We start from the raw sequence: 25,312 nt of genomic DNA, 5'->3' as shown, positions 1-25,312 counted from the left end.
TTTGGGTTTGAAACGAATATTTTTGTGTTCGTGGATAGCTCACACGGTAGAGCCACGCTCTCACCTGCCAGGCGGAGTTGTCGTACCAATAAGGTCGCAGGTTCAAACCCCACCACCGCCGCGAAAAAAATTTTTATTCTCTATTGTCTTCTGGCACTTTTCTACTCACTTCATATCTTGTTGTTACCAAAATAAGTGCCTGCTCCACTCACTTTTCTGAATTAAAAATTCACCCCATACACCGGAGCATACTCAATGTCTCAATCGTTTCTATGTTATATGTTTGTGATGAGAATATTGGCTATTAAGCTTAACTGCTGGTCAAAATTACTTCGCGATGGTGGTGAACGAATCGGCGATCTCAAGAAGTGGGTGAGAGAGGGATCTAGAAATGACTTTGGGTTTGAAACGAATATTTTTGTGTTCGTGGATAGCTCACACGGTAGAGCCACGCTCTCACCTGCCAGGCGGAGTTGTCGTACCAATAAGGTCGCAGGTTCAAACCCCACCACCGCCGCGAAAAAATTTTTTATTCTCTATTGTCTTCTGGCACTTTTCTACCCACTTCATATCTTGTAATAGAAACGTTTGTAACGTCTGAGATGATCGAAGGAAAGAGAGCTAAACGAAGACAAAGAATGACATATTTAAATAGCCGAAGAATGGTCAAAAGTGATTTTAAAAGCAATGCAGACTTCATGCGCACCGCAAAGGATCGTCATACGTGCAGACTGCTGACCGGCAAAGTGTTCACGAGTACAGGCCAGGATGGATGATGAACATGATGCTATTTTCACCTTGTATTTCTATATTTACAGAAGGTAATGATTGAGCAGTTTACTATCGATGCCTTCAAAAGGGGAAACAAATGTGTGACCCAGCGTCTCAATTCGTTTTTACGTCTAGATGAACCATCAAAATAATTTAATTTAAAGTTAAGACAGTTTGAGGTATACATTTTGGAAATTAAATAGCTTGAGAAACTATTTTCATTGTTCTCAGTGATAAGTATAGATTAAAATTGAGCTTTTAAAATTGAGCTTTATATAGCGCAATATCCACTAAAATGTGCTCAAAGCGCTTTACAAGGGGTCCATGGTCAACAGCAACATTTAACATGTAGGACGAGACATGACGCCTGTTAGGCGATATTACAATTTTTCGGAAAAAGACAACGCTGTTACCGGCCAGGTACTCATTTTACACCTGAGTACGGTAAGAGAATTTGAGTAAAGAGCCTTTTCCAAGAACTCAACTATGCGCCGAGCGCGAGGCTCGAACCCATGATCTTCCGACCCGAAAGCACGTGTCATATCTATAGACCACATAGCCGCACATTCCTGTGAGAATAGATTCTAATAACAGTTCATAATTTAGAGCTACGAGTTCGTTTTTGTGTCCGTTTCGGCCCTACATAAAAACTAGGTGGAGGCGATGGGTCACAGTATGACAGTTGATTGACATTTAGAGCTTGCTCAGGATTTCCAGCACTGTTTGGTTGCTCGCTCAGCACTGCTTGGTTGCTCGCTCAGTGTTTGCATCACTGTTTAGTTGCTCGCTCAGAATTTGCAGCACTGTTTAGTTGCTCGTTCAGAATTTGCAGCGCTGTTTAGTTGCTCGCTCAGTGTTTGCATCACTGTTTAGTTGCTCGCTCAGAATTTGCAGCACTTTTATTTGCTCGCTCAGTGTTTGCAGCACTGTTTAGTTGCTCGCTCAGTGTTTGCAGCACTGTTTGGTTGCTCGCTCAGCACTGCTTGGTTGCTCGCTCAGTGATTGCATCACTGTTTAGTTGCTCGCTCAGAATTTGCAGCACTGTTTAGTTGCTCGCTCAGAATTTGCAGCACTTTTATTTGCTCGCTCAGTGTTTGCAGCACTGTTTAGTTGCTCGCTCAGTGTTTGCAGCACTGTTTGATTGCTCGCTCAGTGTTTGCAGCACTGTTTGGTTGCTCGCTCAGCACTGCTTGGTTGCTCGCTCAGTGATTGCATCACTGTTTAGTTGCTTGCTCAGTGTTTGCATTACTGTTTAGTTGCTCGCTCAGAATTTGCAGCACTTTTATTTGCTCGCTCAGTGTTTGCAGCACTTTTATTTGCTCGCTCAGTGTTTGCACACTGTTTGATTGCGAGCTCAGTGTTTTCAGCACTGTTTGGTTATAAACTCATAAAACACCACAGCCGCAAAGTTCTCATAGGTCTTGATAAAGATCGCTCAAAACTGCAAGATTCTTGAACAAGATCTCTGTGGAAAGAATACACTCAAATCATTGCACACACAGACCACATCAAGAAACTTAGAAAGGCAACCATTTCCCACAGGTATGATGCACCTTTGGCAAATGATATTCTTCAAAGACGAGGTAAATGGTGAGAAACACAGGCAGAGCGAAAGCAAAAAGTCTTCAGAGGAAACGTATTCCGCTCTACCCGAGTTTCTTGCCATTGCATTTACAGATACATATAATGTAGGGTCAGCAATTTGTCTTAGCTTGGAAGAGAATCATCCACCTATATCTCTTTCGCAACTAATTTTATTCAAAAACTAGGAAAATTGTAATGGTTAATTTGGGGTCAAAAGGTGCAAGAAAAACGGAGAACCATAAAGAAAATGATAAAATAGAGAGAAAACGCTGCTTCAGGACACCTCCCCACAAACCACCCGCCTAACTCAATAAATGCTAAGGTTAAATTCCGACGTGTGAGCAGGATTCATCATGCTCCTCCAAAACTCCAATAACTTTCAAAAGCTTATAAAGACATTTCATCATTTCTTACCACGGGTGCTCTTCTCACAGCCCGCCCAGGTTTTACAAAACATTGTCTTCGGCTCCCCGCGAGCCCGCCGTCCAATTTTGCGCAAGGTGTGAAAATCTCTTTGTAAAATTTACCTGGTCTGAATAAGTCGTTTTCAGAAGTCTTTTCAGGCGTTGTGTCTCCGTACGATTTTGACTCTTTGTCAGTCGAGTCACTGCCTGGTTTTCTTCCCATCGTATTGCTCGAAAGTGTGTTGGACTTGTTTAAGATTGCTTCCTTGGTTCCTATTCCATGGTTCTGTATATTTTCCTCATCAATTTTGCTTTTAAGTATTTGACTGTTCTTTATCATATTGTTATTGTTAATAATGCTGTTCTTATTACTATTGATATTGCTTATGTCTTTTAGACTATTGTGGGATTTTATACCGTTGTTCGTTTGTTTGTCTGCTCGCCGAGAACCATCTCTGCTTCCTTTACCTAATCCCGAGTCATCCCAAGATGGCGAGGAACTGGACACCATTGCTGTTGATGACGTATTCTCCACTGGTGGAACTTTCGTTGCTGACGATGATTTCGATGATGCGGATGTTTGGCCGGGCATGTTATTGTAGTTGCTGTAGCGATGCGTACTTGTCCGGGGTAACTTTTTCGTACACGAATCGGCAGAGAGTACTTGCTGCGACCTCTGACTTCCGGTATTCGATTTACCTATCCCGTAACGTTTTGGGGTCATTGAGGGGGTTATGGGTATCGGAGATGGGGCTCTTTCAGAAACGGGCGTGAAAGGAACTGAACACGTGTCCTCGTCGGTTTTATCATCGATATCATCGCTGTCGTCAACTTCAAAGCTTAACATTGATGTATTCTGATCGGATCTTTTTCGATAAATGTGGGGCGTGACGAAGTTGTCATCGTAATCAATATGTGTACCCACGTGATAAGTGTTCTCGGTTCTTTTGGCTTTAGTCTTGGCGACTTTCTTCCGTTTGTGACGTGATTTTTTGCCAGTTGTGACATAATCGCCCAATCCTCCTCCTCCTCCTTCTTCATCTCGTTCACGTCTCCTACGAATTCGTCGTTGGTGACGCCACTGTTTGCAATGGGGGTACAGAGCGATTATCAGTACTATAAAACCTCCGGCAAGAATCAGGAATAATAAAAGAGCTGTTATAAACGTTTCCATGACACCTGAAATAGAATAGTTGGTAATAAATAGAATGAGGAAATAGAGGAGAAAGGTGAGATAGAGGGAGGATGAGATGGACAAGAAGAAAAGGAAGAAAATAAAGCTGGGGTGATGATGACGATGATGATGATGATGTGACGACGAATATATGAGAAGGAAGAGGAGGAGGAGGAGGAGGAGGAGGAGGAGGAGGAGGAGGAGAGGAGGAGGAGGAGGAGAAGGAGTAGGGGGAGGAGGAGGAGAAGAAGAAGAAGAAGAAGAAGAGAAGAAGAAGAAGAAGAAGAAGAAGAAGAAGAAGAAGAAGAAGAAGAAGAAGAAGAAGAAGAAGAAGAAGAAGAAGAGAAGAAGAAGCAGAAGAAGAAGAAGAAGAAGAAGAAGAAGAAGAAGAAGAAGAAGAAGAAGAAGAAGAAGACGAAGAAGAAGAAGAAGAAGAAGAAGAGTCTTTAGTCTTCTTTATTTTTGCCTTTTTGTCCCAATTATTCAAAGGATTAACAAACTTCTTACTTTTTTCTTTTCTCCTTGGCGGTGACGTCACAGGAAATCTAGTCTTTGATTGGTTGGTTTCTTCATGTGGACTCCCAGTCACAATCACGATTCTTATTGTAGGATCTTTCAGGTCATGGTGTGCTCGATAGTTGCTGCCATCTGATGTGAGCTTTCCTGGATGCGGTTCATCGTTAATTATCTTTGATGTGAAATTTTTGTCGTCATTTTCGTCGTCAACATCCTGCTCATAATCATCGTTGTCATCTACTATGTCACTAAAGCTTTTGACGGATTTCTCCGTGGTGTTTTGCTCACTGCTCGAATCTGAAATTCTTTGAGGTCTTCTAGTAAGGGTATTTAGAAGTCTGCTTTTGTTCTTATTAGCTTCATTCAAATTTGTCAAATTGCTTTTTTCAGATGATATCATCCTATTGTACATAATTTTTAGTCCTTCCTTGGCGACGTCATAATAAACATTCATGATGGCATCAGCTATCGCGTCACTTTTATTTACATTGGATCGAATGGATCGAACTTTGTTCTGTGACGAGTTTTCATAGTATGAGAAGGGGGAATCGTTTAAAGTTGAATCGAAATGAGTCTTGTTGATTGTGTTGATATTGCTGTTGCTGTCCCTGATACTGTTGTTGTTGTTGTTTTTGTTGTTGTTGTTGTTGTTGTTGTTGTTACTGCTGTTGCTGCTGTTGTTGTTATTAGTATTATTACTGATGATGTCACTTTTATAATTATTTTTGTTGATATTATTGTTGATGTAGGGATAGTTGTTGCTACTCTCGTTATGATTGAAATCGTCCAGTTTCAAGACTGTGTACTGACCACTGTATTCTTGTACGTCCTTGGATCCTGTAAAATGTGAAGGAAAAAAAACCCAAAAGCATTTCAGAGTGAGGTAGATAGAGAATAAATAGAATAAAATAAAAATAGTCTGAACTGATTTTTTTTCGGGGGGGGGGGGGGGGGGGGATTTAATAAGTAAAACGTTTTTTTCCGGGTCACGATAGCTCAGTTGGTAGAGCACTAGCTTCCCTCGCAAAGGGACCAAGATCGATTCCGGGTGAAGTCGAGATTTATTCTTATTTGACCCTCCAGTTCACCCAACAGTGATTGGGTAGTTGGATTTTATAGATCTGCCGGAAAGTACTTTGCGATAGACTAGAGTCCTATTCAAAGGGTAGCGAGCGATTACTATTGTCCATTTCACGTTATAGAAACCGGGATAAACGATTGGTGACATAATTTGTGACCTTAAGACAGTTGTATGTCTGCATGCCGGGGTGATTTTGATGTTAAAATTAGCTTCATATTTAAAATTATGAAACTTGGATAATATCTACTGTCGTATTGAAAACGTTTATGGTGCGGCTACGTGATTGTGTGGTATGAATGAAGGCCCTAAGAAGAAAGAAGGGCAATTTTCTAGATTTTTACTCAAATGGCATACCGACCCAATACACACATTGTAGACTCAAATTTAAAAGCAATAAGTTGGATGCAATAGATAGTATTCAGATGACGTCACTCAGGCCTTTGTTATTGTTTTTGCCATCCGCGTTTGTGAGTTGTTCTCACTAAACTGTATTAACCAGACTATAAAAGTTCATGGTTACACAGAGTTTGTGTGTTGGTCCCTTATACTTCCGGATGGCAATGTTGTGAACTCCTTGCCAAGCGCATTCTATCAATAGATAGTATTCGCTTTGCTAAGAAGCTCACAACATTGCCATCGGGAAGTATGACGGACCAACACACAAAAATGTGTGTAACCTTGAACGTCTGGGTATTACAGTTTGGTGAGTATTACTCACAAACGCGGATGGCAAGAAGCAATAACAAAGACCTGAGTGACGTCACTTCATACTATCTGTAGATTGTATTAAGTTGGCGTCACTCAGGTCTTTGTTATTGCTTTTTGCTATCCGCGTTATGAGTAATTCTCACTATACTGTATTAACCACACTACAAACGTTCAAGGTTATTTCATTTTATCTATTATTATCTTTTTATCATTTATTATTATATTATTTATATCAATATAAAGGATTGTGGTTGGGGGTTCGGGGGGGGGGGGGATTTCTCTTTTGTTGTATTTTTTTCCAAATTGGACTTTTGCCTTTCAATGCCAGGAACTCGTGGAAAGACTCCCAAAATGAACATTGAGACTACATTTGTGAGAGAAATCGTAGCCTTCGTAAAGTTATGGCCTGATACTGACCAAAAAATAACGTCGAAGTGCCAGTCTTTTGCCACAAAAGAAAACAAATCGTGAGTTGTATTCAATAGTTCAATGAAATAACCCGTTTCCATGAGCTCTACTAACGACAACTCACTAAGCGGTGCAAAAAACCAAATAATGACGTCAAACTGCCAGTCCTTTTGGATTTCAGTATCAGGCTATAGATAGAATGCGCTTGGCCAAGGAGTTCCAACATTGCCATCCGGAAGTATAACGGACCAACACACAAACTCTGTGTCACCATGAACTTTTATAGTCTGGTTAATACAGTTTAGTGAGAACAACTCACAAACGCGAATGGCAAAACCAATAACATAGGCCTGAGTGACGTCATCTGCATACTATCTATAACTTAAAGATGGCTACGGAGAAATCCGGACTACACTTGATCAGGACATCTCTATCGAGCTTGCTGAAATGACAACAAATTCTTGAGTGGCATCAAACGCAAAGTTCTTTATTGATGTTCGTTATACTGGCTATATGGTCTTGTGGTATGACACTCACTTTCGGATCGGAAGGACCTGGGTTCGAGCCTCGCTCAGGGCATAGTTGACTCCTTTGAAAAGGCTCTTTACTCACGTTCTCTCACCGCACTCAGGTGTTAACAGCGTTGTCTCTGTCCGAAAAAATTATAATATCGCCTTACAGGTGTCATGTCTTGTCCTAAATGTTAAATGTTGCTGTTAGACAGGGACCACTTGTAAAGCGCTTTGAGCACGTTTAGTGGATATTGCGCTATGTAAAAGCTCAATTAAAAAAATAAGAATTAAATTCCACATACAGGCGCCACTTCATTGACTAAAAGTGAATATATACAGAGTTACTCACCTTGCGTCTGCAATTTTGAGTCGCTATATTGTTAGGGTTGTAATCTGTAGTCCAGAGTCATAAGCGGCCCATGGAGCCGGAACGTGAAATATGCAGTAGCAATTGCTTGCTATCCTTTTGAATAGGACGCTAGTCTATCGCAAAGTACTTTCCACCAGATCTAACAGACCCAATTAGGTATCCAATTACTGTTGGGTGGATTGGGAAGAAAAATAAATATTGACTTCATCCGGGATCGAACCAGGTGCCTTTGCGTATGAGAAGCGATTGCTCTACCGACTGAGCTATTGGGACCCCATTAGGATTGTAATACCCGAGATCGACGTGCACATATTTGCAGATCTGATTGTCAAACAAAATTACGGACTTGATTTAACTCTCTCTCTCTCTCCCTCTCCCTCTCTCTCTCTCTCTCTCTCTCTCTCTCTCTCTCTCTCTCTCTCTCTCTCTCTCTCTCTCTCTCTCTCTCTCTCTCTCCTCACCGACCATTTACCGGATTGTCCCCAAAACTTCACACCCAACCTAAACAAAAATAGATTTATTTCAATCAAACACAAAAGCTGTTAGTTCTTGCTATACGTATTTTTTTCTGCTAAACGAGCTCTTCAACACAGATTAATATACTTTAACTATAGCAAACATTTTTGTTCAAATATTATGTTGTACAAAAAAAATTAGAATGAGAAAAATTTTGGCTGCATCGTAACGAATGTGACGATTTTCCTATGGGTGGTAAGGAGAGGGTTAACTTTCGAGTTTATATGCATATGAAATGGAACGAATTTGTTATATTTTCAATCACGGTGAAATCGAAAGAGTTAAGATTTCCATTACAATAAAATGCCCAAAACAATGTGGGTTATCATAACTGAAAATAAGTACAAGTTGCTGGGGGAAGGACTTCCGTTGTTTCCCAGCATGCCTAAAGGGGGGATGCTTTTTATTATTATCGCGGGGAGACCCCACGACACCCCCCCCCCCTTCCTCTTCTTTATTATTGGGGCGAAACCCCCCCGAACCCCTCTTAAACCATTGCGATTCACTACGATTTGCTTCAGCCGTGCCTGTCCCTAGATCGTCCCTGGATGAAAACTGAGCGTTTATGGGCCCTCTAAAGATTATATTATAAAACATGATAAAACAATGTTTGGGCTAAAAGATTAAGTAATATAATAAAACTGCTGTAAAACTACGGAAGTCCTCCCTTGCTGGGGTCAGCTGTTTCTTTCCTTTGGTGAATAAAACCTTAATTCAAAGTGAGCAGCTTCGTATGATTTTATTTATTGTTTGAAAAGTAAGGGGCGGGCACATTTGGAATGTGTTCCTCCATTTTTGGATAGTTGTATCAAAGAATAAATTAAATAACATTATCAGTTTACATTATCTTACCTCTACATAAACAAAATAGAAACATGAACAAGATGATGTATTGTGTAGTAATATCCATTGCTGATGTGTATCTCCAGCTTCGATCTCCCCGACACACAAACTTTGTTATCAACATAATGACATTTAAGAAACACCCAAACTGAAAGAAATTTTACATTTCACAGAACATCAGAACACATTATTTGTTTCTTCATTTTTCCCATGATTTAGTCCATACAAGCAGTTAGTTATAAGTCGAAAGAAGAAAGGAAAATGGTGTGCAATTAAATCGGGGCATGTGTTGTGAATATAATTAACGGTCCGTGTTCTTGTGTGTGTGTGTTTACAATTTAAATAATCTTCACTTCCGTTGTGGTCTTGATACAGTGACTTATTTATCAAGTATTTACTATTTTTAGACAATTATAACACACAATAGAAATACAGAGCGCTATTTTCGCTGAGATTTGGGGATAATTAAGCTCTCATTATTTTCTTTAAATTTGTACAATCATCAACAGTTTTCAATACCTCCAATCTATAAGGCAGAACTCACTCAGGCTTGTTATTGTTTGCATCCGCGTTGTAGTTTTTACACTAAATGATTAACAAGATATAAAAGTCACGTTACGATTTGTGTTATCGTTATCTTCGGAGCATGTTAACTCTTGCAAGGTTCTATCTATAAAGTAATGAAGTCGACTACTGTCTTTTTATTGTTTTTTTGCCACCCACGTTTGTGAGTAATTCTCACTTTACTGTTTTTCCAGACTATAAAAGTTCATGGTTACACAGAGTTTTGTGTGTTTGGTCCGTTATACTTCCGGATGGTAATGTTGTGAGATTTTTAGCCAAGCGCATACACGTTGAATGAATGCATTATCCAGCAAACCCAGTCCCTTGAATGGCGAACAAATAGTAATACGCTTTAACAGTCGTAACGTCACTTCCCTCGTAGTGACGCATGGTAACTTAGTAAGGCTCTAAACTCTAAAGGGCGGACGCCCTTATGAAATATTTCTCCGACGAGCATAAAAGCAGACCCAGACGAAAAAAAAAAACATTATAAATCTGATCATGTTTTGACTTTTACACATTCTGATCACAAGACATATGAAAAGTTCTTGCCAGCATGAAGAATAAAAAGTACCGATTTTCTTTGTTAAGAACCACGATGCCCGCCGTTGCTGGGAGACGTGACATCAGACTATTGAATCCAATTGCAAAGACCGAGAATCAACGAGGGACAAGTTGGTCCGTGTTGTGGTTTGTTGTTTGTATAGATAGAATGCTTGGCAAGAGTCACACATTGCCATCGAAGTATAACGACCAACCTACAAACTCTGTGTAACCATGAACTTTTATAGTCTGGTTAATACAATTTAGTGAGAACAACTCACAAACGCGGATGGCAAACACAATAACAAAGGCCTAAGTGACGTCATCTGCATACTATCCATTAACTGTGAGACTCATTCACTCGAAGAAACCATTGAGCTCTAAAAATAGTGTTAACATGTGTGCGTTCTTTTAACAATGTTCACTCTGTTGGACACAACTAAGGGAGAGAATCTTTGATAAAGGCATTCATCTAATACCCAAGCGCCATGAGTCAACAATTCTTTTAATATTGCTGCAAGCAAGGGATATAATTTATCTCAAAAGGAGGAAAGTAACAATATTCCCGTGTTTCGTTAATTTATAGTCAGACTTTGCCCTTGTAATATTGGATTATGTATCAAAATTAAGTTAAACAATCCTTATAAATGATTCTCGTCCTATTTTATCACAAACTTTTAAACAAAAACAGTAGTCTATCCAAAGTATATAAATTTCATTAAAGCATTACCGCATTCAAGCATCAAACTGTCATAAAGCATTCCCTGTCCCCATCCATTAATTTGATTTCATAGAGGAAATTTCCTTGACTTCAACTTTATCCAGAAAGGAGATTCTATCCTCTTTTATCTTATAAAAGAAATATAGTTTTTAAATTGTTGAGTGACGATTCGTTGTGTATAGAAGTAGCCCCCCCCCCCCCCCCCCCCCCCCCCACAAAAAAAAAAAAAAAAAAAAAAAATATATATAATATAATATAAATATATAAATATATATATATATATATATATATTATTATTATTTTAAATATTTACCACAATGTTTGAGACAGTCTACATTAATGTTTCAGGCTTAATTTGCCATCGTCAGGACTGAGTTGTTTTGTTGACTGTTGTTGTAACAACAACAGTCAACAAAACAACTCAGTCCTGACGATGGTGTTTCAGGCTTCATTTGCCATCGTCAGGACTGAGTTGTTTTGTTGACTGTTGTTGTAACAACAACAGTCAACAAAACAACTCAGTCCTGACGATGGCAAATTAAGCCTGAAACATTAATGTAGACTGTCTCAAACATTGTGGTAAATATTTTAAAAAATAATAATTCGCTCCATGTCGAGCACTTTTCGCACCATATTTGTATCAAACACGATTCAATATATATATATATATATATATATATATATATATATATATATATATATATATATATATATATATATATATATATTATTATTATTATTAATTTATTATTATTATTATTATTATTATTATTATTATTCATCATTGTTATCATCTTACTATTCTATTATTATTAATTATTATTTATTATTATTATTATTATTATTATTATTATTTATTATTATTATTATTACTATTATTTTAATTATGACTTTTTATTATTATATTAAACATCATCATCATCTTACTATGATTATGATTATTATTATTATCATTATTATTATTATTATTATTATTATCATTATTATTATTATTATTATTATTATTATTATTATTATTATTATTATTATTATTATTATTATTATTATATTAACACAGTACTGAACCAGAACAATGTATTTAGTTATATAAATGTATAGAATATTAAAGGAAACAACATTGAGTCGTTTGCTTTATCCAAGGTCATTGAATGTAAATTATACTGAAACGACAATATTATTGTAAGGGCGTCCGCCATTGTTCCGATTGTTTAGAGCCAGTTACTAAGTTACCATGCGTCATTACGAGGGAAGTATCGTCATGACTGTTGAAGCGTATTGATTCAAATTTTATATCATGAAGGTCTTAGATTAAGTTTTCATCGATCGCCATTTTATCATGGATCAAATTTAAAACGGGTGGCCACAAAAAAAGTTTACGGCTATGTGGTCAAGTCACTCGCTTACGAGATCGGAAGGTCCGGGTTTCGACCCTCGTTTGGCGCATTGATGATTCCTTGGAAAAGATTCGTCATTCAAATACTCTTACCACACTCAGGTGTAAAATGAGTACCTGGCCGTTAACGTTGTCTCTGTCCGAAAACAAAAATATGTAATATGGCCTAACAGGCGTCGTGTAACGTCATACATGTTAAGTGTTACTGTTGGCCAGGTAAAGATAAGATAAGATAATATACAGTAAAATTACTTTAAATCGAAAGAAGCTAAACCGAAAAATACCTTAAACCGAAAAATACCTTAAACCGCAAAGAATTTAATAAATTGTACTAGTTTCTTCATCATCTTTGTACTAATTCTTACGATGAACCGAAATACTTCTAAGAAGGACTTTCTTTAAACCGAAACAACTTGAGAGCACCTTCCCTTTTTCTCTCTCTATTTTTCTTCAAAAACTCGGGAAGGTGGCCCCACATAGAGCGTAAGCATAAGATGAGTGTTAGGGGTGGGGGGGGGGGGGGGTAGGCAAACACTGCAATCACTGCACTTGGGCTTGGCCAGCACCACGATCGCAGACTGGAAAAGGAAGACAACGGGTGACTGGCAGGCGAAAAATGAGGAAAGAGGGGGAGTTGGGGTGTAGAATCACGCAAGCGAGATGTTCACGCTCGTGTGTTGATGCTTTGGAACTGACTGGATTTTCAACACGACAATAAGGAGGGGGGTGGTAGACAACTTACCATTCCCATGCCATTTCATTTCCACTTTGATTGAATGTGTGTGTGAGAAGGGGGGAGGGGGGGGGGGGGGGTTCTATGTAATTAGGCCTTTGAACTAATGGCTTTTCAACAAAAGAGGGGTGTGTAGTAAACAACTTAGCATTTCCATTTCAAATATATATGCAAATGCACAAAAATGTAAAAATATACAACCAAGAACCAATAGCCACACTTTATATATTAATTACCCTCTATAAAGCGCTTTGAGCACGTTTAGTGGATATTGCGCTATATAAAAGCTCAAAGTCAAGCTCACAAAAATGAGACATTTTTAGAACGGTTATAAATCTTATCTTTTTAACTATTTAACCAGTAAATATAAAAGTGTACACACACACATATATACAAAAATCAATTTTCAAGCATTTTTATTTTTAATCATTGCTTTTAATTGAAAAACAAAACGTGGCTGAAGTTCTTGTAAAACATGTGAAAATGTCAAATATCACCAATTTGATTTATGTGAACTCCACTCTTTCCATAAGATTTATAATTTATAAGTGTTTCCCCCGCATGGGTTCGAATCCCATCCTTGTCGCCACTGAGGCAGCGATTAGATTTTAATACTAGAACAAAATCTCAAAGAGAAAACGTGTTTTAGTCAGTGCCGACAGGAAGCAAGTTTGTATTACACAGAGTTCTACAATAGTTAGTATGCGCTTGGCCCGCTCAGAAGCTCACAACATTGCCATCCAGAAGTATAACGAACCAACACACAAAACTATGCGTAACCATGAACGGTTATAGTCAAGATAATAAAGTTTAGTGATAATTGCTCATCAAGATGGATGGCAAAAAAAAAAGAAAAAAAAAAACAATAGCAAAGACCTGAGTGGCGTCATCTTCGTTCTATCTATACAGTAGACTTCTATGGTGGATTATCAACGAAGGGGTGCAACCTTTGAAATAATCACAGCAGTAGCATGATAATGATATAGTAAAGAGAGTGGATAGCTCATACGGTAGAGTTACGCTCTCCCCGGCCGGCGGAGTTGTCGTACCAGTAAGGTCGAGGGTTCAAACCCCCATCACCGCCGCGAAATTTTTATTCTCTATCGTCTTCTGGAAAAGAACTTAAACTGCCACTACAAAATAGTCAACCTCATAAACAATCTTTACCAACAACAGACAGCAACGGTTAGACTAGAATATGGACTTACAAAATGGTTCCCAATAAAGCGGGGAGTGAGGCAGGGGTGCATCCTTTCTCCTTCACTATTCAGCCTATACACCGAAACAATATTGCGTGATGTAATGGCAGAAGAAAAATATGGAGAGTACAGTGCCGTGAAGATAAATGGCAGGAAGATCTCTGACCTACGATATGCAGACAACACGACGCTATTGTCAACGACATCAACAGGTCTCAACAAACTAGTAAAATCGGTAAAAAAAAACATAGTGAAGACAAAGACCTATTATTAAACGCAAAGAAAACGAAAATAATGAGCACAGATAAAAGCAGCACTGCTCAGGTCGAAATAGAAGGAGAACAACTGGAAAATGTTACAAATTTCATTTACCTTGGAGCACAAATAGAAGCCAATGGAAAATCGGCACCAGATATCAGGAGAAGACTTGCAATTGCAAGCAACTAACTAAACAAAATGATGGCAATCTGGAAGAGCGAGGAAGTCAGACTGAAAATGAAGATCCTAACATCCTGTATTTTTCGTACTGCAATATATGGATGCGAGACATGGTCTATAACCAAAGAATCAGAAAAGAGAATAACCGCCTTCGAAATGAAATGCTATAGAAAAATCTTACGCATCCCGTGGACAAACAAAGAAAGCAATGTAAACATCATGAAAACACTAGGACTAAAAAAAAGTCCCTGCTGATGAGTAAGATAAAAAAGCTGAAACTCAATTACTTTGGGCACCTGAAAAGACACGACACTCAAGAGAGAGAGAGAGAGAGATGTACTGGAGGGCATGGCGGAGGGCAAAAGAAGCAGAGGAAGACCACAAAGAAGATGGCAACAGGATATACAGGAATGGCTCAACAACGGCGTGACGGAATGTGGCAGATGGGCACAAGACAGAGACTTCTTCCGATGGACTGTGTGGGAGGCTACGTCCAAGTGATATGCCACAGAGAGAGAGAGAGAGAGAGAGAGAGAGAGAGAGAGAGAGAGAGAGAGATCGTCTTCTGGCACTTCATCTCGTTGTTATAGTAAAGAGAGGTAACTTTTATTATTTCTTAAGCATGAATCAATACATGAATTATTTCCCTCTAATTACTTCATTACAATAATTTAGTGTTTTGTCCTACGTTTTGTTGGATTTTGATCTAAACTGATATAAAGTATAAAGGAAGTGTGTTTTCAGTCCACCAGTGGACTGAATACACAGCTGTGTTTTCAGTCCACCTGAAGAGATTTTACGGCACGGGCTGTTTGACCTAGCGCGAGAAAGCGAGGTGGCCGGCTGTTTAGCACAGCGTAACTGTAACCAGGTGGGGTTAGTTAGGGATTCGAGCTCTTTTCTAGGCATATTTTCTTTCTTTCTTCCTTAATTTTGTTTTTTTTTTTTTGTACTTCCTTAACAAAAAATTTCTTAATTTTCAACTTCAACACGTTGACACCATTCCTGGTGACTCGAGAAGTTTGATTAACTTTTAACATTTTTCATTTATTTACTTTTCTCACTTTTAAGTTTATTATTCTAATTTAGGACACAGTGAGAAAAAAATTTATTGCCTTGTGCATTTCTTGTACGTGGCAATATGAGTCCGGAGAAAAACGAAACAAAAAACAACAACAACAAACAAACAAAAGGAAAGAGAACAAAATTTTATAGTCATAGGGTCTTGAATATGTTTAAGGGAGCGGAGCATCAGAAAGAGAGAGAGAGAGAGAGAGAGAGAGAGAGAGAGAGAGAGAGAGAGAGAGAGAGAGATGACTGCTTTGTAGCTACTTGCACCCGCACGATTTAAAAAAAAAATTTTGGCTCCTATTTTTATTTATAAGTTAAGGTTACGGCTTGGGACACTTTTGGTTTATGCAATATCGGCGTGAGCCGCAGGGAAAATGAGATCAACATTTTTTCAAGAACTTTGTTTTTGAAGGTTTGATGGCACTCATAATAGTTATAAAACATTGAGGTCATTTTAGGGATAGTAGAAAGGAAGTTATATTAGCACACGAGAAAAAATTACTAAGGCAAACGGAAATGGTTCAAAAAGGGAACAGATGTAGATTCCAATAGCGGACCATCCGTGTACTTAGTTTGAGATCACCCAAAAGTCTCCCCAGACACAAGCACATGATACAACTGAAACAGATAGACTCGATTACAAATCATTATACACACACAACAAAAAAAAATACAACTCTACATAAATTACAAAACAAAGAGGTGACTTACAAGGAGAAAAAAAACCCATAATCTCCAAAAACAAACTACACAAATAACTGCTTTCCTCTCAGCCAAGGCCTCTGATCAGGGCCAGAACAAAACCAAGGCATTTTATTCCAAGACAGGAGCAAAATATATAGGGGGGGGGGGGTACGGGGAAAATGGCAAGTGATCTCCCTGTTCATGATTGGGGGGGGGGGGGGGGTCAATTACCACTTGGGGACAAATTCGCCATTTAAAAGGCCTACGTAGATAGCATATCATACACTCTACGTAGATAGCATATCATACACTCAAATGGGTGCAAATGCAAATTATTATGAAAGCTAACATATGTACCGTTTCGTTCAAGATCACAGGCCCAGGCTAAACAAAATGGTCCCGAAGAACTGTACACATAGAGGTGATAGTTAATGACATGGAATCCAAATTAAATGGTCTAGTATAGAGGGAAAAAGTGATAGTTAAGTCAGGATGTTGACAGATGAAGAGTTCACCGAGAGGGGGTGTGATTATGACGTTTTGCGGTCGTTTTAATGAAAGAGAAAAATGTACACGAAACATAAAAAATGCCTGCAATCTTGGGTCACAGGCACCTAAGAATAAAGCCTAAATATGTCACAGCACAGTCTACCCAATGTATGACCACCAAGTATCAACACACACAGACATTGAGACGGGGTTGCTCGCCAAAAGGAGATAAATACTAGATGGTTATTCATACTCATATTTTATCAAGACTCAGAGTCAGAGAGATGATTTACAAAAATAAAAAAATAAAAAAAATAAAAGTATCACTTCTCACAGACATGTCAAATGCTGGGCAAAGTCATTTAACTATCTCTCTCCTACTATATGATTCCAGGCACGGGGAGCCAAATGGTCTCAATTCTGTTCCAGAATAAGAACATGGAAAGAATAAATGATAAAAGGGCGATGGGGAAGACAGGAAAGTAAAGGGCCAATCAACAACCAGACCAAGACAGCCAACTTTCCCCTACCCTAAGGGGAATTCCAACCACAGTACTCCAGGACGAGGACAAAATCTCACAGCAATGTCTATTGGAATTTATTATCCCCCTATTTTCAAGTGGCTGTTCATGAATTCGAGAACAGAATACAAAGATGCAACGAGTGACATAAAATCAAAGTAACAATGAGGGAAAAGATTAAACAAATAGGTTGTATGTAGATTGATTTCAGTCCAATATTTATTAAACGACCTATTTCAAAAGGCAAGACAAAATGTAGTGAAAAGTGCATGGTAATAATAATAATAATAATAATAATAATAATAATAATAATAATAATAATAATAATAATAATAATAATAATAATAATAATAATAATAATAATAATAATAATAATAATAATAATAATAATAATAATAATAATAATACCGTAATAATAATGTTCAAACAGTCCATTCCAATTGCACTCAGATATCAAGCCTGCAATTACCTGCTAACGCACCAAATGAAAATTTAAGCAAAGGGAAACTAATTTGACAGAGAAAAGAAGTAGGTATAACAAAGATCCGAGAGCAAAGCAATGTCCTAGCAGCTAGACTGAAAGCTCCTTATTGGCAAATCAACTTTGCTATTCCGTCAAATCAACTGTTCTAAGAAAAAAAATACAAAAAAAAAAAAAAAAAAAAAAAAAAAAAAAACATGTAGTACATGAACAAAGCAATATAAATAATAGTAAAGCTGCAGGAACTATCTGAAGCAAAATTTGGATTATATTACAGTGCAACACAGAAATCTTAAAGCAAGTTGGCACTGGGATCGTTTGTTTGAGATTTCAGTGTTGTCAAGATTTCCATGTTGAGTATTTTACAAAGAACCTGAAGAAGAATGCGAGGGGAGGGGGGGGTAAAGAAAGGATGTTGAAAGATGACAAAGTCAAGACTGGGGCGGGTGGGGGGGGGGGGGGGGGAAGAAGGCCTTAGGCCTTATGCCTCAAGGTACGGGCGTGCTCAAGGCCAGTGATCAATGTGAAAAGTGACCAAATAGAACCTTAGATGGGCAAACAGTACTAAAACTGATCTCTTTGGAAAACTCATCGGTTTTCATAATCACAAAAATTCAAACAGCCTAGGAAAAATTAAAAATAGATATAAATCTTAATTTGAATTAATTGTAGAAACAATATTCTCTGTGTGGCCAATTTTGTCCAAATTGGCCAGGCCCATGGTCATCTGGCAGCAAGCTAAGAATCTCGTCAATAATTGATATATCGGTATCGATAATTGAGATCTATTTCAGGAGCCGGATTTCGAACAACTCTCAATCAAGACTTCCCGAGAGTAAATAAAACGCTCTAAATGATATTATTAAGCCGTTGAATTGCCATAAATTATATGCCTGTCCATTTCTGGTGATGCCTATAATAGGGTCAATATCAATGTCTTCATTATCGATTAAGGTATCAATTATATACGATATTTGGTCCTTTTTAAGATTTTTATTTCCGGTGGACTGAATACACAGTTCCAAGTATAAAACCCGGCAGTCGGGCAACTTTTAGCAGAGGGAATTAAGGGCAGAAAATAGCTCAATTGTGCAAACGAATGATGAAAGCACTAAACTTTCAGGGATTGTAAAGCACGTCAAGGGCTACAAAATGTGATAGAGAAGCACTTCCAGCGATGTCTGTAAGCCAAGAAATTAAGTAAATAAAAGTTGATATTTTTAAATCGGCAACAATATTTATCATGGCGTCCGATGTGTGAATGCGACATGTCATTGTGACAAACACGAAGCGGCGCGAAGGTAAAAGCAGGGTGGAGGGGTGCGGGTCGGTGGAAATTACCCAAATAGGTGACAGTTTCCAAAAAGTTATTTTTAGAATGGGCCACTATTGGAGCTGGCGGTGGTGTTTGAAGGGAAACATAAAACGTAAACCGGTGTTGACTCATTTTCATGGCGTACTAAAAGAGTCATAGTAGGGCTATGCTCATTTTATAACTCTTTGTTAGCATGGATTGGTATCTAAGCGACCCGACCCAGCCCGCCTAGATTGGTATTGATATAATCATATTACTATACTCAGTTACATAGAATTATTTCATTGATTGAAATGTAATGGTGGGGATGTTCTGTCTCTCTCTCTCTCTCTCTCTCTCTCTCTCTCTCTCTCTCTCTATCTATCTCTCTCTCTCTCTCTCTCTCTTCTCTCTCTCTCTCTATCATCTCTATCTCTCTCTATTTCTCTCTCTCCCCTTTCTTCTCTTTATCTTTCTTTCTCTTTTCTTTCTTTTCTTCTCTCTCTCTCTATCTCTTTCTCTCTCACTCCCTCCACCACCACCCCCCCGTGCTTTAGGCATTGATCATTGTATGTAAAGTACTGTATTAATTATGGCTTTACTATGAAAATCACACACAACGAGAAATGTATTTTCTCACCATGAGATATGCAAATCGTATATATGCACATGCCACAAAACAGATTGTGCCTTAGGTGAATGACTAGTTGATAAAATTGTGTTAACGTCGTTTAGGTCATATAACCGCCAAAAAGTTGGACATAGCAGAACCCTATTAGTGATAAATTAAGTAAACATATGTATGCAAACATATTATATAGATAGTACCTAATATTGAACATTGTTCGTTTGGCTGTTTTCATGGACGATGGAAAAATTATTGTTCAAATGACTGGAAAAAGTGTTTGATTTGCCAAATTGATTCATCTGAAAAATTGATTTGTCCAGCTAGTATTAAACTTCCAAACAAGGACCAAGGATATTTAACCTTTCTAGAAAATCTAAACAATACAATTCGTTCAGCTGATAGCAATGTCAAAACACATCTTAATGGAACTCTTCAAGAATTGAAAGCAAAATGGCATCGGTCTTGTCGGGTGAAATATAACTCTAATGCAATTAAAAGCCTCCAATACAAGAAAAACAAAGAAGAAAAGCATGAATTTAGACTAGAAGCGAACATTATAATATCTGATTTTGATTTTCAAGATCCATCTTTGAGTATCGAATTGCCAATTGAAAACAACACCCAGAAGAAGTATCAGGGAACCATGTCAAAAATCAGAGGAGAAGTTGAAATCAAACAGGACAAAGTGTTTTATATGTCAAAATAAGCGGCCAGGAAGGCTCCATGCTGTAATGACGAAGGAAATGGAAGATAAGATACTTGCTACAGCAACTTTGATAAAAGATATTACAATGATCAACTACTTCAATGGTGGTGAGTTAGTAGCGAAAGAGGTTTGTTTTGTTTTGTTTTTAAGGGTTTTACGGCGCTTGCAACACATTAAGGTCATATCAGCACCAGTAAAAAGGAAGAGGCACACTACCATAAACTCTGCCACATCAAATACATGAATAAGGGTAGAAAATCGAAGACTAATCATATGAAGGGAAAACATTCAGGTCCTGATGAAAGTTTCGCTTTCGTAGCAGTCGTGTCTTATGTAGAGGAGAACCATAATGCAACCCACCAGTTGTCAAAACTTACTAAGAAGTTTAAAAGTGAGTGCACCACTAGAGGCTGTGGAAATAACTATGCACACCTTACCCGGTTCAAAGAGCGGCTTATGAGAGTCTTTCCAAGCATAGAATTCTATTCTTCTGGACGAAATACATATGTAGCACACGATAGCAAAGTTGCTGCGTTATTAGTAAAGAATCAAAAGGAACAAGCAGATGATAATGCAATGTCTTTGTGGCGTGCAGCAAAAACTATCCGAGAAGACATCATTCGCAAATGCCCGCAAACACACCAACACAATGGGACATCGGGATTGGAAGTCAAGAAGACGCAGTGCCTAACTCCCTGTTGACATTCATCAAAATGATTTTGGTTGGATCGTCTCCTTTAGAAAAGTCAGACTCCAGGCATCAAGAAAGCCTATCTATATCACAACTTATTGTGTCAAATACCAAAAATAAAAATAAACCGGGCCGACTTTTCAAAAAAGACAATCGCAGATCAAAGAGACGCCATTACCGTTGTATGTAAGTAGATTTTTTATACACACATACAAGATCAAAGAAGATAATTACCACATTATTTTCGCTAGGGTTGTGCTCCTCATATAAACATATGTTGTCATTGTCATCGAATATAGAATCAGCAGCTGAAAATAGATTCGAAGAGGAAGGAATTCTTTGCACAATCAATCTGAAGAAAGAACTTTTTACTGTTGCTGCTGTTGATAACATTGATTATAACCCAATCTCAACAACTCACAAAAACTCTGTCCACGGAACAAGTATCTCCATGTTTCAGCAACCTACAGATGATGAGTCCGGTGTTGATCGAGAAAAGTTGAATATGAATACTTCTGACGTCATTCACACAGACAGCAATATTTTGTCGGATTTTCTAAAGGTCGCCCAAGAAATTGCATTTGGAGTTAAACCAAATATACCTGCAACAAACACTCCTCCATCGAACATTATTTCAAACATGACAAATGACCCTTATATGACAGAAGAAACGGACTGAATACAACATGTTTCATCAAATTACTTGGAACAGGATGTAAAACCATGGGCTGGATTTCATTCTGAACGCTCTTTGTCTCATGATATGCCGAAAATCATCAATACAATGCTTCCGTTGTTGGAAGAACAAGCAAACAAAGGAAACCAAATGTCATTACGGATCATCACGTCACCCAGCTCGAGGCCTTTACTGTCATTATGTACGACAAAGCATTAGATTGCACAGGTGTTAATGCAGCAAGAAAATATTTATTTTGCCAAAAAGGTCGCGCAATAGAGAGACTTCCTCCCCACAAGAAGTGCATTACAGCAACACATTAAACGGGCGGCATATCAACCTGGCTATGTTTTGAGCTCTGCAACAGAAAAAGATTCTGTACTACCATCACCTCTGAAATGGGGCTGGAAAATGGACGGAGGAAAGCTCTTACCATACTGGTCATCACAGCCGGAAGTATCCAAAGTGTGCCAACAACTTGTCAAATGTGGCTGCAAGAAAGGATGCACGTCCCGATGCAATGTTTGCGAGCCCGCTTACCATTACCATGCACAGACTTATGTCGATGTAGAGGATGTCATATCATAAACAATTAGGTAGGTTGAAAATGTAATTTGATTATAAAGGACTATAAGGAAAAGCCAAACAAATTAAAGCCAAGCAACTTTGGTCAGGCTTAACTCTTGACTTTAAAAAGTCAATATCAGGTCTCAAGGTAGTTATCATTAGCTTGAAAGCTTACCCCGTCCGGAAATCATTGTAAAGTGCTTTGAACAGTTTGGTGGATATTGCGCTATATAAAAGCTCACAGGGTTTTTTTTTTCATTGTAAAGCCACATGAATATTTCATGATTTTATTCATTTTCAAATAATATTTAATTTCGCCCTATTTGACGCTGTTAACATATGCCCCGTTGAAAACAAACAACCCTAAATCTTTCAAAATGAAAGCTATAAGATAGGGAATATGTCTATGGTTGATATACAACAAAAAGTACGAGAGTAAATATGGTAATTTCGCAACATAATTAATATGTTCAGTACTAATAAGTAAGAAGCGAATAGAATTTCCTCGATTATTCCCCTTGATTTTACTAATGTTTATATAGTAAAATATAAAATGCTTTAAAACCAACTTTTTTGTAAAATGTCAGAATGCTTCTCTATCAGATTGTGTTCTTGGTGGTATAAGGTACCTGTGTGCCAATTTTCATGCTTTCATCACCTATTTGCACAATTATACCTTAATTCCCCCTGCTATAAGTATGTGTGTGTATGTTCGTGTATGGATGTAAATGTATCTGTGTGTGAGTTTGTGTTCATGTGTATGTGTTTGTTTCTTCATATGTATTCTCGAAATTGTCAAAGAATGAATGTTTGAATGACAATTAAAGCGTCACTGTGAGCACTAATGTGAAAGTTAGGCGCTATCTGAGTAGCTTATTATTATATTGTTCTTGTTTGGCTATCCCACGCATTCGTATAAAGGCGGGAACAAGGTCATTTTTTCATTTTGGTCCGACTGTATGGAACACCATTCCACAGAGCATCCGAGAATCCAAATCATTGTCTGTTATCAAGAATTACTCGAAAACATTTCTTTTTTTGATGTCATGTACTTTAAATATTGTTTTGTGTTGATGTAATATTAATCGCCATGACTCTCATTGTGGAGGATACCGTGCGCTCTATAAGAGTCTATTATCATCATCATTATTGTCATTATTAATATTATTATTATAATTATTATTGTCATTATTATTATTATCATTATTATTATTATTATTATTATTATTATTATTATTATTATTATTATTTATTATTATTATTATTATTATTATTATTATTATTTATTATCATCATCATTATTGTATTTATAGTATTCTGGGAATTTTTCCTTAGCACTAGATTTTAAAACGTCTTTATCGTCAACCGTTGGCATTCGGTAGTCAACGATTACGGTCCCAAGTTATAACGATTGACGAACGACGTGGAAGAAAACGAAGATTGTCCTCAGAGTCTTAGGACAGATACTCGTTTTCTTCCTCGTCGTTTTTCGATCGTCGTTGGTTAGGACTTAATCGTTAACTTCCTCATATAATAAAGAAGAGAGCCATTCACTGTTGTAAAATAAGGGAGATGTTATAAATCTTAATTGAGCTTTAATTAAGCTTTTATATTGCCGAATATCCACTAAACGATATCAAAGCGTTTTTCAAGGGGTCCCTGGCCAACAGCAACATTTAACATGTAGGACGATACATGACACTTGTTAGGCGATATTATTACATTTTTTTCGGACATAGACAAAGCTTTTAACGGCCATGCACTCGTTTTACACCTGAGTACGGTGATAGAAAGTGAGTAAAGAGCCTTTTCCAAGGACTCAACTATGCGCCGAGCGAGGCTCAAACCCAGGACCTTCCGATCCGAAAGCGAGTGTCATTCCACTGGCTCACAGAGTCGCATCTATTCAACTATTGACGGCACCCGTACTCTAGACACGTCTTTTTTGTGCGGCTATGTGGCCTTGTCAGGGTCCCGTTTGGTCAGTTGGCAGACCACTGGCTTCCCATGCAAAGGAGCCGAGATAGATCCCGGGTGCAGCTGAGATTTTTTTCTGACCCTCCTGTCTGTAGTGATATGAAACTACATTTAAACTCACTTATTTTGAGTCTTTGTTTACATTAGTTTGCTGTAACGGTTAACTTGGTTTCTTGGCGTTAAAATGGCTACAGCCTCATGAAACTAATGCATCCACCAGACATCTACCTTTTTTGCGATCGGTTGCTTTTGCGGTAGCTGTATTCCAGGACAGGCCTGCTTCCTTTAAGTCTTTCTCCATGGTCCTTCGCCAGGTTTCTTTGGGCCTTCCCCGCTTTCTCTTCCCATCTGCTGACCAGTATAGGGCTGTCTTGGGAAGTGACCCTTTTTCCATTCTGGCCACATGACCCAGCCAACGCCAACTTTTTCTTTTTATTTGGCTTTCAATGCTAGTGCAGTCAGCTTTCTTTAATAGATCCACTGTTTTTATTTTTGTAGGCCAAAATAAATTAAAAGTTCTTTTTAAACACTTGTTCTGAAAGGATTATAGTTTCTGTATTAAGCAGGATGTCATTTTCTGATGCGTCTCTGTGTGTACTGGAAACTAACGCGATATCATCGGCGTAGTCCATATCTTCCAGAAAGGATGTCAGTATCCAGCGAATGCCTCTCTTCTTACCATCAATTGTATTTTTCATGAGCCAGTCTAGAGTCAGGATAAATAGAAGCGGGGGAAGTATGCAGCCTTGTTTTACACCAATTGTTACATTAAATCTGTCTGTTAAATTGTTACCACAGATCACTTGGCATTGGTAGTTGCTGTACATTGCTTTTATTAAGTTGACTATCTTCATCATTTTACCATAATGTCGGAGTATTTTCCACGGGGAGTCTCTGTGTAAGCTGTCAAAGGCATTTTTTAAAATCGACAAAAATGGTGTAGAGGGGGCTGTTCCATTCAATGCTTTGCTCCAGGATTTGTCTTAGGGTAAATATGTGGTCACTACATGACTTCCCTTTTCTGAACCCTGCTTGCTCTTTTCTAAGAA

General features: G+C 38.1%; 1 protein-coding gene across 1 annotated transcript; it reads right to left on the bottom strand.

Annotated features, from left to right (window-relative positions):
* Positions 1-549: 549 nt before the first annotated feature.
* LOC144956578 (uncharacterized) lies at positions 550-9,239 on the bottom strand. Its single transcript, XM_078887166.1, has 3 exons — positions 8,897-9,239; positions 4,441-5,286; positions 550-3,938 (listed from the first exon to the last, which is right to left on the bottom strand). The coding sequence occupies exons 1-3, from the start codon at positions 9,009-9,011 to the stop codon at positions 2,743-2,745; spliced, it is 2,157 nt and encodes a 718-aa protein (XP_078743292.1). The 5' UTR covers positions 9,012-9,239; the 3' UTR covers positions 550-2,742.
* Between the last annotated feature and the right edge of the window lie 16,073 nt (positions 9,240-25,312).

This window comes from Berghia stephanieae, chromosome 11 (genome assembly GCF_034508935.2).
Source record: "Berghia stephanieae isolate SIO BIC M18660-M18661 chromosome 11, UCSD_Bste_1.3, whole genome shotgun sequence".
In the NCBI taxonomy this organism is placed as follows: domain Eukaryota; kingdom Metazoa; phylum Mollusca; class Gastropoda; order Nudibranchia; family Aeolidiidae; genus Berghia; species Berghia stephanieae.
The sequence above is the reverse complement of the archived record's forward strand: the minus strand, read 5'-3'. Positions and strand labels throughout refer to the sequence as shown.

What these genes read in the sequence shown, in the direction of transcription:
- LOC144956578 (XM_078887166.1), bottom strand. Translation starts at nt 9,011, where the DNA reads ATGTTGATAACAAAGTTTGTGTGTCGGGGAGATCGAAGCTGGAGATAC. An exon ending in TCTATTTTGTTTATGTAGAG is followed by an intron (nt 5,287 to 8,896) that starts GTAAGATAATGT and finishes CACATTTTACAG; the next exon opens with GATCCAAGGACGTACAAGAA. An exon ending in GCCAAGGAGAAAAGAAAAAA is followed by an intron (nt 3,939 to 4,440) that starts GTAAGAAGTTTG and finishes ATTCTATTTCAG; the next exon opens with GTGTCATGGAAACGTTTATA.